Genomic DNA, 16,094 nt, shown 5'->3' with positions numbered 1-16,094 from the left:
AGCAGGCATTAACAAATCATGACCGCCAGCCTGCAATCAATGCATTCTACCGGCACTAAGGAATGGGAAGAAACTGGGGTTAGCAAAGAAGCTCGCGAAGCAGTCAACGAGCGATGCAACGTAAAATGTAGGCATATCGTTAAGAGATAGCAAGACAGCGGTGTTGATTAAAGAGCGGACTTTCGTAACCGATATTATAGTTCATACTAGGAAGAAGAAATCGAGATAGGTTGACCATCTGTGATGCACAATACATATAAGCTATGGTCTACTACAATTACAAAATAAGCGCCTAGCGAAAGGAAATAAAGACAAGTAGAGCAGGTTACTAAGTGTTGAGAAGTTAGGAAATTTGCAGGCGTGACATAGTGTCTATTGTGCTAAAGAGGGGTAATTGGAGATCGCCGGGAGAAGCCCCCATCTTGAAGTAAGCATAAGTAGGCTGACGATGATTATGATTCTACTCTAAATGCCTTCTTGTTTCACGCCTGTAATCTGCTTGTAAAATGTCCAAAGTGCAAATAGGATGCGAGTAATTTTGTCGCGGTAGATGTTCGCCGTTATACGCATGACTGATGAAATTTGTACTGGTGCCCTTAAGTTTATTCCAGCGTCAGTGTGAGATAAATATCAAAACTCACTGCAAGCATTACACGATGTTACGCACACATTACACACCGCTGGTGCCTACGTTTTTGATGTGCAGGTACCCTTTCCCACCTTCGACATGGAACACCTCAACATTACGGAGGACTGCCTTCATCTCAACGTATGGGTCCCCGAGCTCGCCAGAAACGCCGGCTCGAGTCGACCGGTCTTGATTTGGATCCACGGAGGGGGCTTCACGTTCGGCAGCGCCAATGAGCCGAACTACAGCGGAGCCGTGTTGACTGCGTTTGCGGAGATCCTTGTCGTGTCCATGAATTACCGCCTAAGCATCCTGGGCTTCCTGAACGCGAACACCCCAGATGCGCCGGGGAACGTCGGTCTTCTAGACCAAGTCATGGCGCTGAAGTGGGTGCAGCGGAACATCGAATTTTTCGGAGGTGACCCACAACAAGTCACGTTGTTCGGAGAGAGTGCGGGGTCAATGTGCGTACACGCACACATCATGTCACCGATGAGCGAGCGTCTCTTCAAGAGAGCACTCTTGATGAGTGGCACTATGTACAGCATCGACACGTGGGATACCGTACATGAGAGCATGGTCAAGGGTGACAAGGTGGCTGGCATCGTCGGCTGCTCCGAGGGGGGTACGATCGACTTGTCTTCCAGTCCACAGAACATCATTAATTGCCTCCGCAACAAGTCCAAAGAGGAGCTCGTTGCCGCGGCTGCACAGGTCGTGGCCCCCAAGCTTATGGCTTTCTTTCCAACCTATCACGACGCCTTCCTCCCCAGGAATCCAATAGAGGCAATGAAGCGGGGTTTTTTCACAGCTGTCGATGTCATGGCGGGAGTCACTTCCGATGAAGCGGCTGCCTTGCTCCTGTTCCCGCCGGTGCATGACCTCCTGGTCGAAGATCTTGTTTCAGTGTCTCCAAATGTAATCGCTGAGTCTCTTGAAGCCTCTTTGTCACCTTTGTGGAAACAAGACACACCAGACGTGCTACGCATGTACGTAGACGACGCGCCGCAAGGTGACATCAACGCTCTGAGGAGGCAGTACGTCGACTTCTCGTCGGACAGGGTGTTCAACTGTCCGTTACGGTTCATGGCAGAAAAGCACAGCGAACGGGGAGCAAAAGTGTTCGCCTACGTCTTCGCCCACAAGTCGGCGACAGCCCCGCTGCCTCGCTGGGTGGGGCAACCCCATTCCTGTGATATATCATTCGTTTTCGGTATGAGGTACGCCGCGGAGCCAGCGTCGCCGGACGGCCGCATGAGTGAGGCCTTCATGCGGATGGTGGCTACCTTCTCTGAAAATGGGTTTGTCGCATTTTCTCACCTCCGATTCACAAAGAACCAATGTATGTTTAGTTCGAGCACGTCCGAAGGCATATATTCAACTTAACTATAAGGTATTTCTTTTCATTTCCCGAAAAGGCATAGGAACGAGGTAATCATGAACACCGTCATGGAGGATGCACTCCACATTATTTTGACTACTTTGGGCTCTGCAAGATGCACCTAGATGTAAACACACAAATGTTCTTGCACTCCGAACACCTTCGGACTGCGGCTGACACAATTGGGAATGAAACCTACGATCTCCTTTTTAGACGATACAATAAGGCATTTTTATTCCCGTAATTTTGTAAACGTTATAAGTTTCAACAGCTCGAGTAAAAGAAACGTACATAGATATACGAATAACTCAGACCAAGCGCTCACGAAAAAGTAACGTTTTATCTGAAGCTCACCAGCTTTTATATTTACTGCTCAGAATATGCAGGAGTACACCCCCAGATACGTATACATTATATAGTTACAGACTACCATGCAAAAATGGCATTTCTGTTTCTGATAAATGGCGAGATGGCACGTTTACACAGCTATGTGCAACCTTTCTAATATAAAAGACCTCCAGTATCTCGATTCTCGTCTTAGTGTTTCCTTTGCCTAGGAACACATTATGTATGTATGTATGTATGTATGTATGTATGTATGTATGTATGTATGTATGTATGTATGTATGTATGTACGTACGTACGTACGTATGTATGTACTCCCATCTATCGATCTCACGCGTGGGAGTGCATGACTACATGCCTGTATGACATGCATGTTTTTTCCGGCTAGGATATGAATTCGTAAGGCAAGATAGTGTTATCACTCATGTCACCCAGGACAGTTACTGCGATACGGTTTGGCTGTGTAGTTATTACAAGGTTTAAAAGTGAATTTGCACGTGTTGAAGCAGAAAATACTTGGCGTAATTCAAATGAGGACAGTACGCCACGAGAATCTTGACATTCACGCTTCTTTGAGCTACCTATTGGCCTGCATAATTTCCATTAAATAGCTGGATAATTGTAATAGCCAGCTGAAAATATGTGCAAAGTTGGGTACTTGTTCTGGATAAAAATTCAGGCGCTCTGAAAATTCATCAGAGGAATCAGGTGGGCGATAGCAGGCAGGAATTACACAGGTGACACGTGAGGAGAACCATAGGGTTACCCACAAAATTTCGAGGCATGAATGAATATGAAGAAAATAAGCTTCCACACTGTTTTTACTGCAATTAGCACACCGCCATTTCGCGACGTCACCCTATATTTGCAGAATAGTGTAAATTGACAAGGTAATGACAACTTGCCGTTTGGAATATTGGGTGATATCCAGATTTATGCGCCTAAACTCTGTCTGCTGAAGAAGATCCAATTTGAACAAAGCTGATTTCGCGTATGATACAGACAACGGAAGTCTGACACAAGAATTGATAGTGAAGCGTCACGGCTTTCGTTTTTTCGTCTCTAGATTTCAGAGGGCGCATGGTGCTTCGGTAGGGCGGTTACCCTGCTTGTGGTATGGTCGAAGGCGTAAGTTGTGTTGTCAAGGACAAGCTTGTGAAATACAAGCTTGACTTTGTAGCCAGGCTTTCGCTCAATACGGGTGTCTTAGCTTCTGCCTTATAAGTTGCATCCCGGGTGAAGAGTCCTCTTCAATCTACACTCATGGCGATTTTAGTTCTTTCAGTTCAGATAACGTTTTCAGTGTGTTACTTCTATCTTTGAAGTGTATGAACTTCACAATGATCGGTCGAGGGTAATCTGGTATTTGCTTCCGCATTCTATGGGCATGCTCAATTTATTCGTTTGCAATTTCAAAAGTTCTGCTCACAAACTCCATTACAACATCTTACGTATCCTTCCATGACTCTGAAAATTGCTCAGGGACTTCTTTAAAATTACGTTATTTCAACGCATTGCGCTATTGAGGTCTTCAAATACTAAGCTTCACTACCACAGTGTAGTAAGCACATATGTTTAATTAGGCATCGCGCATACCCATAAAAGAGCCCTCAGTTGCCTCAGAAAAATATATTCATCATTACCGCTCAGCTCTAGGACCTATTTTACAGGATTCTTTTTCAAATTTATTTGCTTTCTACTTTGGGGTCAAGGGATAATGCAACACTTGGAATATAATCACGCAAAGACTGCGGCTACACTGTAGTACTTCTGTAATCGGTAGTATAAGGCGTATTGTAATATAATAAACATTTACCATTCCATGGGCCGCGGATATTGCAGCAACATTCCGGACAAACATAGTGTGGCGCGATCTTACGTACACGATGTCCCTCCATCTCCCTCTTTAATGTCCTCTGAGTGTCACAAGCCCAGATAATGATTCCCTCGCTTGTGCAAGTAGGCGGAAGGCTTGTGCTTCTTGTGGTTGAGGGCTTGTGTCGTACCATATGCAATATGAGGACTTCATTGACAATCAATGCTCCTTGACCACCCCTTTTCGTGGTTGGCATTATTAAATTCAACCTTAATATTAGCACACGGTCAAACTTCGGCTTAATATGCAGCTTAAAAGTTCCAGCATAATCGTGATTGGATGGTGGTCTGGGACACTTTCATAGAAACCAAATAGCTTGTTCTAAAGAAGGAACTCTGGCCCTTTAACAAAACAAGCCACTCCTTTTCAGCCTAGATTGAGAGTGTACGGAGATCATTATTCTTGCACGTTGGCGCAAGATCCACTACAAAAATTAACTAATAACTTTCCAATGCAGCTGCCTACATATGACAAGCCACATTAGGTCACCGACTGCGAGGAGTTTGTTTGACTTGCCCTCATGTCGTCAATAACTTTTCCAGGCAGGATAATAGCTAGTTGTTCTGCACTAATGTCGGACAGCTTGGCTACAGTCACGCTTTGTGGCTTAGATTGCACAATTTGATCAAGGACAGCGGTCAATTCGTTCCCTCAGCATATGAGCCTAACTCTGGCAAACATTTCTCTTCAGCAAACAAGCAACATTTTCTACAGCACGATGACTGGGGCTTCCTCAGTAAATTGTGTTGTATTAAGCAACGTTTGTAAAGTTTCATTCCCAAGTGCCATTATTTCAGGAGAAGTTTCACCCCGAGTGCCATTCCTTCAGGCGACTGAGCTTGTCTGCACCCCCTGCAGTATATGAACAGCGAACTCATTCTCGAGTCACCGAAAACGTTGTTCATCCTCATCAGACATGGGCGCCATGTATCGGCTTCATAGGAAGTGTCACAGACGTGAAAACGTTCATGAATCCTTTTCCTTTAGTGACTGCTAGCGCATGCTTCTGGATTAACATACAAGGCGCGCTCTGAAGTTGAGTTATGCTGCTGCTCCAGTTCCGCCCCCATGAACCTACAACAATAAATCTTCAATTATTTATGAGTTTGAAGAATAGAAGTGTTATCACGCTAAGCTTCGACCTGATTTCACAGTCTCGTGTTTCAAATATTTGCACAAGTTATCCAGCAATGCTCAAAATCAGTTTATGAGTTGCAATTTGAGAAAATGACTTCGAAAGCTCTAGATTATTTGACAAGGATCACAGCTTACGAGGATGACCAGGTCGGGGACACGCAGCACGACGTGCGCGAGGAGCCATTGCCCTTGTTCTGGAAAATAGTGTTGTTCGCGGAGATGTCGTCTGTCACAATCGTAATGATGACGAAATCATGTGACTCGGTTGCAGCAACCGCTTTCTTGGTCCACTGGAAGAGGTTCCTTCTAAGTAATTATTCTGTCGAATAGATAAGCAGCGTACATAGCCGTGCCTGTGAGCACCATATAGGGAAAAAAAAGCTTGTCGTTTAGCCCAGAAGGCGAAGAATTGATTGCAATAGCAAATTAGTGGACCGCTAGCTATACCAAACAAGGATATTAGTTCTATCTGCCACATGAACTTGCTAGCATAGGTACGCTCACTAAATTAACAAGCATCGTGTCACGCCCGCAGAAGCAAACATGAACACATGTCACTCGATGACCGCGGAAACTGGCTGTCAAAACGCTGAAGTGGGGAAACAGGGCAGCAGGAGTGAGAAAAATGACCTTAGTGCATACACTCGCATCAACGTGAGCTAAGTCGGGAAAACACCACGCAGCGCGGACTTTGTACTAGTCGTTGATTGCTCCTAAGATACAGCGACCCGGGCTGCCCGCAGTAGAACGCCCGCCCCCTTCCTTACCCCACCCTCCGAAGCGTGGCGCGCGACGGAAAGTGGCGTGCTTCCTGCCCGCTTCCTTCCGTTGCCTGTGAGAGATTAAGTGACGATTTCCAGCTCACCCTCGGACGCTTTCACTTTCACATACAGCATACGGCGCTAGGGGACGATTTTATCGCCCTTAGAGATTATAAGTAACCTCACACTGACGGCGACAGCAGAACTGCGCCTAATGTGCCTATATAATTGATATCGTAATAAAACGCATGATTATATGCACGGTAATTTTCTACATTCTCTGCGTGCACTTGCCGAGCTGCCTTCAAGTTCTAACCCAGAGTCTGCTTTCCTCTAATGATGTAGTTGAAATTTGCGCATGCTTCTGAAAGCTTTAGTTAACCTTCAACCTGCAGCGTAGCATTCAAGCGTCTTGGGCAGGTTTTTATCTCATCCCAGCGCCTATTCCACGCGGTTGGAATTGGGTAAGTGAATATATGAACAGTGCACTTAGCGGGAAAATTGAGAATCCTTCATGTTCGAGCCGATTTTGGTGGAAGAAATAACCAAAAGAACCTCTGTCCCAATTTTGCAATGGGTATGTCAGCTGCTGCTTGTGCTAGCGTTTTGTGCGGTGCAGAAAGAAAGAAGATTTAGTTGATGCCCTGAGGTTTGCCATGTTGCTCCCGACCGGGACATACCGTTCGCTCCTGCGGTAAAATACACTTTTATTCCCCTGTTATCTCTGGCTGTGACATCTCACTCTCGCAAAATAATATCGAAGCTCTAAGACCACGACATCATTACCGTGAAATGTCAGAAGGCACATGTCAATGCTGTGTGGCCGCCACCACCTGTGTCACTGACGACTAAAATTTCATGACTCAGCTCTGAAGCCGCGTTCCACATGGTGCGGCTTCTTAATTCGTAGTCTTTTAACGCGATGTTATTAAACATCTTTTCACGCTAGGTGTATACTAGTGCTTCATGGTGTGATCACTAGGTCCATTGCTATTCGCAACTTTCAGGTACGGCGGAGCTGCCCCACGGCAACCGAAAAAAAGCAGTCATCCAATGATAGAGAGATTGCATGCATGGCGAAAACGCGCGAGCTGTGCTTCATCGTCATTCTTTCGTGACTTGGGCGTGTGGAAAGCGAATTACGACGAATTTTTTTAAAACTTCGCCGTGGAACTTTGGCGTTTCAAAAATGGCAACTAAGTACAAGAGGAATCGCATGTGCTCTGTGCCACAACGCTCAAACCGTGAGAGCGTCGTGAGAGCGTCGCAAGCCGTCATGGCTTTCTTTTGGACAAGCGGCGAAAAAAGCAACAGGCGGCGACACAGGGCATCGGAAACCCTGTTTTGGGATGTAAAAGCCCCGAATTAACCTCACCAGATCACCCGTTCGACAGTCTCACATACACATGCGTGTAACCAGGGTGTCTGAGAAAGAAGAATGCTCGTATTCTTCGTTCGTATAATTCAGACTCTTTAGGTCGCTGCTGAGGACCACCACTCGCGATCGAGGAATTCCATACCCGATAGGTCTCAATCGCAAGTGCACCGTCTGATCGGCGTCGTACGGGCACTTACGATAGCGATCAAGCCCGATTGAAATCAAATTCGTCGATCGCGACTGGCTAGTCTGCGAAACCTGCAGAAGGTGGCCATCTGCGTTATAGATTATATCCCGGTGGCTCAATGTGTAATTGATGTTTACTGATATACTGACTATGGAGGCAGCGCATTCGTCACCCTCTCGCGGCTTATAAGTGTGACATTATGCACTCAAGCGTGAGCCGCTTCCTGAACGGCAAGTGCAATGCCATGAAAAATGACTATAGTTGGCAAGCGGCGGCAACCAGCGACCACAACTGCACAGGCAGCGATGTCTCCATACAGCTGATCATCAGATCGACAGCCATTTTGGATAAGTTGTTGCGTCCCCTATAGCCGGTGAAAGTTGCGAGTACATTGAACTGAACAAGGAGGAAATTTTCTATCAGTATTTTCGCAGCCAAGTTATTAAAGGCTACTTTCGCCAGCATCGTGTCCACGTGTAGAAAAAAAAACTGTCATCAGCATTCGCTCCAGCATCGTCGTCTTCCACAGCTGGCTCGTTGGCAGCCCTCGGAGCTACCACGCGAACGAACACGTGACACTACTTAAATAATTAATTAAATAATTAATTCGTTATTATGGACGCAACAACGTAACCCATAATTGAGAATTACTGTATGAAACCGTCGGGATTTACCCAGTGATAAATACCGAGGCCGAACGTTTCAGATTTGCTGGTTAACCATCTGCACGGAGTGCTTGGGCTCATAGTTTTAATGAGATAGCAATTATATGGAGACTCCAAGCGCATTTCTGCCGTCGGCGTCGCCGTTGGCGTCGTCGTGAGGTTCCGTGTCTGTGAAACCATGTGAGGGTGAGCCGGCGAACGCGGTTCAAACTTGCCTGAGCGAGCGAAGAACACGGCCCGGATGCGTGCGCTCTCCTGTCGCATGCGAGGCAGGTGGGTCAGGTGAAGGAGGAGGAGCGTTCTTCTCCGGCAGCTGCTAGGGTGACTCGATGTCCTCCTCGTCCGGCGCTCCGTACAGAGCGCAGGCAAGCACGAACGATTTTGCCGGAAGCCAGAAATCATCGAGCACGTATTTCTTGATTGTTGGGAAGCATTTTTCTTCTTGGACACCTCACAACGCACCTTTAAGAAAGACCTACCTGTGGACGCGTTCGGCATAATATTTCTGCTACTTGAAAATGAGGATGGCATTTCATTGGACCTCATTATGCTCTCGAGCCTCCATAGCATTTAGCGATCTAGGATGGCAGTTCGGAACACTGACATAGACGCTTATCCAACGCGGTTATGTTTCAAGGAAAGTAACAGCAGAATTATATATAGCTGTGTATCACTTTCAAATGCCAGAGCCTGAATGGCTCTCTATGGTTGAAACATTGTGAAACATGCGCGAATATTAACGGGTTCGTACAATAAGGCCAGTTCTCAGAGACTGGCTCCCCGAATGTTCTTACGCGGTGCTAGTGCTCTTGAATGCAGCAATAAAAAAACGTCTACTACTGCGTTGGCAATGCGAATCGCCGACGCGGCAGTAGGTGCCTTTGGCGGACTCTATAGGGACGCGTTGCCGGAGCTCGTGTGTCTTGAAAGAGATCTGCGACGTGGGCAAAGTGCGCGCCCGCGTGGGCCTCATCTTCAAAGCGATTTGCGATGTATTCAGAGTGCGCGTAGTGCAGGTAGCTTCGTATGCGCTGTGCTTTCGACGGTTCGTTCGCGTTAAAGCGAGAGATGCAGGAAGGTCAATTTGCTTGCTGCTGCCGCGATTGCTCTCTCCAGAATTCGGACCGCGAGTTTTCGCGCTCATCGAGCGAGGTGTGTTCATGTTTACCTGTGCGCGCGTGACACCGTGCTCGTTCATTTAATTAAAGCACGTTGGCCGCCTATTCGGTTCGAATCCATGATAGAATGTCTAAGCGCGACTGAATAAGGACGTAGAAAGAAGCAGACGCACAAAGAAAGCGCTGTCTCCGTGTGTCTGTTTCTTTCTACGTCCACATTGAGCCACGTTTACACATCCTATCCTTGGTAATTTAGTTAGTAAGCGAATGTTTACAAGCTTATGCGGCGGATAAATCTACTATACTTACTTCGTACAGCTATCTGCTCATTTGATATTGCATTTCGATGGGAGGGGAATGCGAAAACAGTTGTGTACATATATTTAGGTGCGGTTAAAGAACCCCAGGTGGCCCTTATTTCCGAAGTCTGCCACTACGGCGTGCCTCATAATCACAAAGTAGTTTGGGCACGAAAAACCACATAATTTATTCTCTATTGTAGTTGCCCAGTCACGCTGAGAGCGATCGGTCCTGGAGGAGGTGTATGACTCCAGACGAAATGGTGAAGTCCTTGCACTTCTCATAGGACCAATCTCAGGAGATGCGGAAAAGGTGGAACTGCAAAACGTCTTCTGAGGACCAATAAGCTGAAGAAAAAAACCAGGCTTATTGTGGGAAAAGTGCGGAATGCACCTGTGCTTCAAAAAATTCAGGAACTGCTTCTCCTCATGGCATAAGTGAAGAAGCCTTAGTTTCCTATTTTTATCCGAGGAACGGAGGTGTTCAGAGCATTTATTTTTTCATGCACTATTCCTAGTTATTTATCTTTCAAAGTGATTTTCTGAATTTCCTTTGATATTATTGTTTTTGTAGATGTAATGTTTCTTTACTGTTGTTTCCGTCGACTTGCGACAAAAGAGGCGCATTCTTCATTTTTATGTTTTACGTGATGAATTTTTTTATTTGCAACGCATGTTTTTGGAAACAGCATTTCATTATGCACAATACGCTAAGCCTCAATGTGTGCTAGAATACTATTTGTAGTAGTAAATAATTTGTTTCCGACAACTATAAAAACGACCATTTTGTTGCAGTAACGAAAGAGTTAAAAAAAACTATGCCCTGCTAGAGGAAGTACGCAGAAAAACGGTTAGGTTTATTTTCGGCAAGTACAGAATACATGATTTGCCAACATACCTTAATAAAAAAATGACATTCCAACATTAGTTAGCAAACTGTAGAAAAATCAGTTGCCTATCGTTTTTACAACAATTTTGTTTTCTAGTAAAATCTCACTGAACTTACAGAGTGTCTACAACCCCAGAGTGCCTAAACCCCACCACACATATTCATTGGCACTCATTTTGTTCAAACTATAGCATTTATACAGCAGTGAATGATTCGAAGTCCCTGAAAGTAATCTTGATTCCTATAATTTTGCTGACCTGCTCGATAACATTATTTTGTAGTTGTGTATACTACGCCCTGGCACCATGTGATCGTAATTTGTCGTACTGATTGAACTTATTTATGGTGCATTATTTTTGTAGTATTATTGTGTCTCTTAATTGGCATCTTTAAGTGTAGCACGGTATGTATTGTGTACGATCGTATTTTGTTCATTTCTGCTCCAAGGTTTACTCATTCCCATTTGCTGTTGCTTGGGATGTTTTAATTATTTGGTTGCCCCTCTTTCTTGGGTCAAGGAAGTACTGCAGTATTTGTGAATAAATAAAACTTATAAAGAACTCGCCATCCCGGCCCTGCGAAAGTCAATGTCCAGCAAAGCTGTTGAAAACGCGCGCCAGTGCCACTGTGGAGGGTGATATGCAATGCTTCGTAGCTTTAGTGTATGGCTAATATTGATATTTCATGTAAGGGTAGGAATGAGAGTAATTATAATTTCGAAAGCAGGCCTCCACCCACGGCCGTGCCGCAACAACATTGAAATCAGTAGCTAGGCCACTTATTTTATATGCGAAAGGCTAGGGACGTCACACCCCACACCGCAAGCTAGCGTCGTCGCAACAGCTTGCGCAGCAGTAATCTTTACCTGGAAACGTATACGGGGAGCGCTACGTGCTTAGCATTACTATCACGCGCGGCTTGTAATCAATTATGTGGTTCGGATGCTTGTTTTGAGCGTATTCTTTGTTCAAACCAATGCCGAACACTAGGTTGTGTGCGTGGTACCAAAGAATATATGCACTGTTCGCTGCACTTTGATGAGTGATTGTAGCCTCTGCCTACGGGAGTATGGACCATTGCATTTTTTTGCTTGTTTATGGGGGTGAGTGCTTACGGGGGTATGAGCCATTGATGGTGAAAGTTTTCTGCCGATGGACGCGAAGGACCCCGTGATCCCAGCCATACGGAGGTTCACTGTAGCAGAAAATATAGCGATGCCGTGGACTGCTCACATTACAGGCTTTGTCATTTTTGTTCTCATTTTCTCCTACGTAAATAAGTTGCCGTGACAAAGGCAATATCTCTCTTCTCCCAGGGTTCCCGAATTGCCGAACAACCAGCAATGGCCACTGTACACGCAGAGTTCTCCCATCATGGTGGTGATGGACCACGGTACCTTCAACCAGACGCAGGATTTCCGGGCTAGTCAGTGCGAGCGATGGAGGCCACTGTTCTAAAACGAAATAAAATTCGTTTTTCATTGATGAAACCTACATTCTATAAGGATAGTGCATAAGTTGGCAAATTTGCTAGTCTTTTTACCCTCTTAAAGAAGTAAAGTTCGTTTGTTCATAAATACATTGTGCCCCATTAGAAGTGTTCACTTTCTGAGCTAAAGGCAGCGACAGCGCACACAGTCTCCTTACAAGTATTGCAAGAGTTAAATATGCATTTTTATTCCCTTGAGTTTTTTTTTGGATCACACACTTAGTTGAATTTGCAGTCGGACGCAATGGAGTACTGTTGCGGAAGAAAACTAGAAATTTCAGAAGTGCGATTGTCAAGCACCACGTGGCACAAATGAAATCCACATGATTTTGTCTTGAAGAAACCTTCGCAACCGAACGAAAACATGCCCTTGTCCGGCAATCAAACTCTCGATGAACGTGCTTACGGGCTGGTAACATTAACCTCTGATCTACAGTAAAACACGTTGTGGGGTTAGTTGGTGCATAACTTTCAATAGAATAAGCGCCAAAATTGACGACACACAAGAAGAAATACAGACAGGACAAGGCGCCTTGTCCTGTCTGCATTTCTTCTTGTGTGTCGTCAATTTTGGCGCAGATCGCAGAGCGCAGAGCGAGGCCGAATCAAACGACAACTCGAAGCACTGGGCTAACAAATATATCAAATCAATTCGTCGGACATGCGCAAGGTGGGTGAATTTTCATGGAAGGAAATAATTTTCCTCCATCCGCTTCGAGTTGTTAAATAAGTCTGCACTGCTTTGGCACACTGTTAGCCTCCTGGTTAGCAGATTGTCGGGTACCTTCGGTCTGTAATTGTTTCATTAAATGGTATTTGACCTCTCTAGATTTCGTCTCTAACATTTGCCAAGTTTGGTGTAGGTGACGCTTCAGAACTGTGAAATATTCCGTGCGAACAAAGGTATTCGAAGAAGGCGCCTCTAGGACTGGACATGTGGGGAAATAGGAGGAGTGTCAATGCACAAGTGTAATAATGTAGAGCACGTTGCAATAAAATCAGATGTTCTAAACACGCTACTCGCCCATGGGCAAAAAGGTGGTGAGATCGTGTACGGGGATCACTTTGAACCAGTGGTGGTAGGTGGCACTTAAGCCGAAATGTCCTAAAAAACAGCTTAATTTGGTAGCCATAATCAGGAAAAGTAAGTGTGCACATAAAATACCCTGGGACTAAATAACACGGATGGCATTCGTCTATTCATGAAACGGTGGTGTCAAAGAATAGTGCAGTAAGCTCAACACTTCTGTAATCGCTGAGGAAGAAACGAGAAAGGTAGGTTGTGTTCATAAACGCATCACATAACACTTTGGATTCAGAGCAGATGGAAAAAGTACTAGAAAAACGTACCAGGCTAAATTTTATACACGAACAGATAGCAAGCAGATCAGCAAGCTTTCGGAAGACAACAGAAAGTGAAAAAAACGCAATAGTTCCGGCCTACATGCGAGATCATCGCTGACGTATGAGGAATTACGAAGATGCACCGCTATATATGAACGGAAATATAGCTGCGTCATTAGACGGCTTTGCCGAGCAACCAGGGAGAAGGGAAGAAATTAAATTAAAAATAAAATTAAATTTGCCTTAACCTCAAATAGGATCGGTCGGTAGAGGAAATTCATAACTGCACAGCAATCGCACTAGAGAGAACGCCGATTTCGAATAATGAGAGAGCGAGAAAGAAACGTTTACTGTTCCAAACAGTGTCCCGAGCGAAGCCCAGTGTCACCCTGAGGTGGGAAGCCGATTTAGTCCAGGAACCATTTGACTTCAACTGCCCTCTTGGCCCTGACGACTTGTTGTCGCTGGTCTTTCATGTCCCTGAAAGCGTGCTTGACCTCCCACGTTTCGAATAGGTTGTCTTCGTTTGATTGTTGTGCTGGTTTCGGATCCTTTTCCGGTTGCATTTCACTGCCTTCCTGCCAAGGGTATTCCAGGAGCAAGTGTGCCAGGGTGTCAGAACGTTGCAGCGTGGGGAGAGGTAGCCATGGAATGGCGGTGCATAATCGTTTCGTGAGTGTACGTGTTACATTGTAGGCGACTGAGGATTGCGATTTCTTTTCTGCCGAGTTTAGGGTGCGGTGGAGGGTGCTCGACGCTCGGGAATGTAATGTTCTGATATGGCCGAATAGTTGGCGGCTGCGACGTCCGCCTCTTCTGCCGCGGGTCGGAGAGCGCATGGGCCGAGTGGAGCCGGGCTGACGTGCTCGCAGGCCGTGGCGTGGGCCGCCTCGTTCACCTCTGGCCTCTCGTGCCCGGGTTATGCAGGTGTAAGAGAGTGCAGTGCTTTGTCGTCTTAGCATCGTGATTGTATCGCTGAGATGCAGCCCCTCGAGAAGTTTATAGAGGTGGCCTGAAAGTCTGTGAATATAACCGCTACGCCTGTGCACGAAGTGGTGGTGAGAGCGATTGCTGCTTCTTCAGCCGTTTCCGGGTTGCGTTCTTTAATGGTTGCCGATGCTAACTCGTAGCCTCAGGAGATTACGACACTGAGAGCGTACTTGAGTGGGTGTGTGTAGCGGTCAAGCTTCGTTTGATTGCTCCGGCTCTAGCCTGTCTTCTACTCTTGTGGTATATGGGATGCATGTTCTGCGGGACACGTGCGATACAAATGGACTCTAGAACGTGCAGTGGGACTCCCTCTTTCCTGTCGGTGTCTGCGACGTACGTGCCGCAGCAGTCCAGGTGTCGGGGTACTGACCTCTCTTTGGACGCGAGCTTGAGTCGTTCCAGTTGGCTGTTGTTCTGCGCTTTGTGTTATGGACGCCCATTCTAAGGATACGCGTAGTGGAGGCCACGCGGTGAGCGGGGGGACGAGTCCCAAGGCGACTTTGATTGGCATTCTTATCATGATGTTGAACTCTTCTATTTCTGCGTTTTTCTAACTAGGAACAACGATCATCTGTAGAAAATCAAAAGTGAATTGCACTACAAAGAAAATGTCTTAGCATAATGCCGCTAGTTGTCACGCGCCAGCGCTGAAAAAGAAGTGACTTGAACGCCCGTTCGGCACGAGGTGGGCGCAAAAAGAAGAAGAAGCAGAGGCTGAGGACGCCAGCTTGAGTTTTGTGTACGCCATCTTGTACAACTGTCCGTCTCGCCGACGCCGGGTACATCTTCAATTGTCTTTTCGTGACAATATTGTTACGGAAGGATGAACGAAGATAGAGGAAGAAGAAGGTCGTGGGGCGCTGGCTGCTGCGTGTTCCTGGTGGACAGCCATCTTAACTACCCGGACTCATTCTGTATATATATTGTAGATACGCACTTTCTATACTACCAGCGTCCCCGTAACATATTGGTGAAAGGTGCGGGGAACCGCGGCTATAAACGGAGCTCCGCAGTGGACGTCGCATCACCGTCCGCACCGTGAATGAGTGTGAGCACGCGGGATCAACGTCGCTGCCGCCTTCTGCGTCACCGTCGGCAGCTACGTCGTTGTCACCTTCGGTTGTAGTTGTGCAACCCAAGTATCCTGGAACTTTCTGCGGGGCCGATGCCGCCGACGTTGAAGAGTGGGTGCCCGGTACGAACGCGTGAGTGGAATCAACAGATGGCACCCTACGCTCATGCGAGCTAACATGTTGTTCTTCCTCAGACGCACGGCAAAGGTGCGGTACGAAAACCACGAAGAGGAGCTAACCAGCTGGTACTAATGCAAATAAAAGTTGACAGAGTTGTTTGCCAAACCAGCCGGCCGCAAAATTGCTGCAAAGCAGGAACTGGCCTCTCGTGCCCAATCCCCCACGGAGTCCTATGTCTCGTGCATCTAGGACGTGCTCGCACTTTGTCGTAAAGCCGATAACGATATGACAGAAGTTGAAAAGGTAGGGCACGTGCTTAAGGGCATGCTGACGACGTGTTTAATCTACTCATATGCAAAAGCTGTTCTACAGTTGATGCTATCTTTACAGAGTGCCGACAATTCGAGCGACCAAA

General features: G+C 46.3%; 1 protein-coding gene across 2 annotated transcripts in view; it reads left to right on the top strand.

The window, feature by feature from the left end:
* The window catches only part of LOC142564048 (acetylcholinesterase-like), a 51,736-nt gene extending 39,361 nt beyond the window's left edge, over positions 1–12,375 (top strand). For both annotated transcript variants that reach the window (XM_075674865.1, XM_075674866.1), the window contains exons 3-4: positions 707–1,929; positions 11,980–12,375. In XM_075674865.1, coding sequence (XP_075530980.1) covers positions 707–1,929; positions 11,980–12,121 — 1,365 coding nt within the window. In that variant the 3' untranslated portion in view covers positions 12,122–12,375. The remainder of the gene's footprint in view (positions 1–706; positions 1,930–11,979) is intronic.
* Positions 12,376–16,094: the final 3,719 nt, after the last annotated feature.

The sequence above is a fragment of the Dermacentor variabilis genome, chromosome 11 (assembly GCF_050947875.1).
Source record: "Dermacentor variabilis isolate Ectoservices chromosome 11, ASM5094787v1, whole genome shotgun sequence".
Classification (NCBI taxonomy): Eukaryota; Metazoa; Arthropoda; class Arachnida; order Ixodida; family Ixodidae; genus Dermacentor; species Dermacentor variabilis.
Note: the sequence above shows the minus strand (reverse complement) of the source record. Positions and strands in the feature narration are given on the sequence as shown.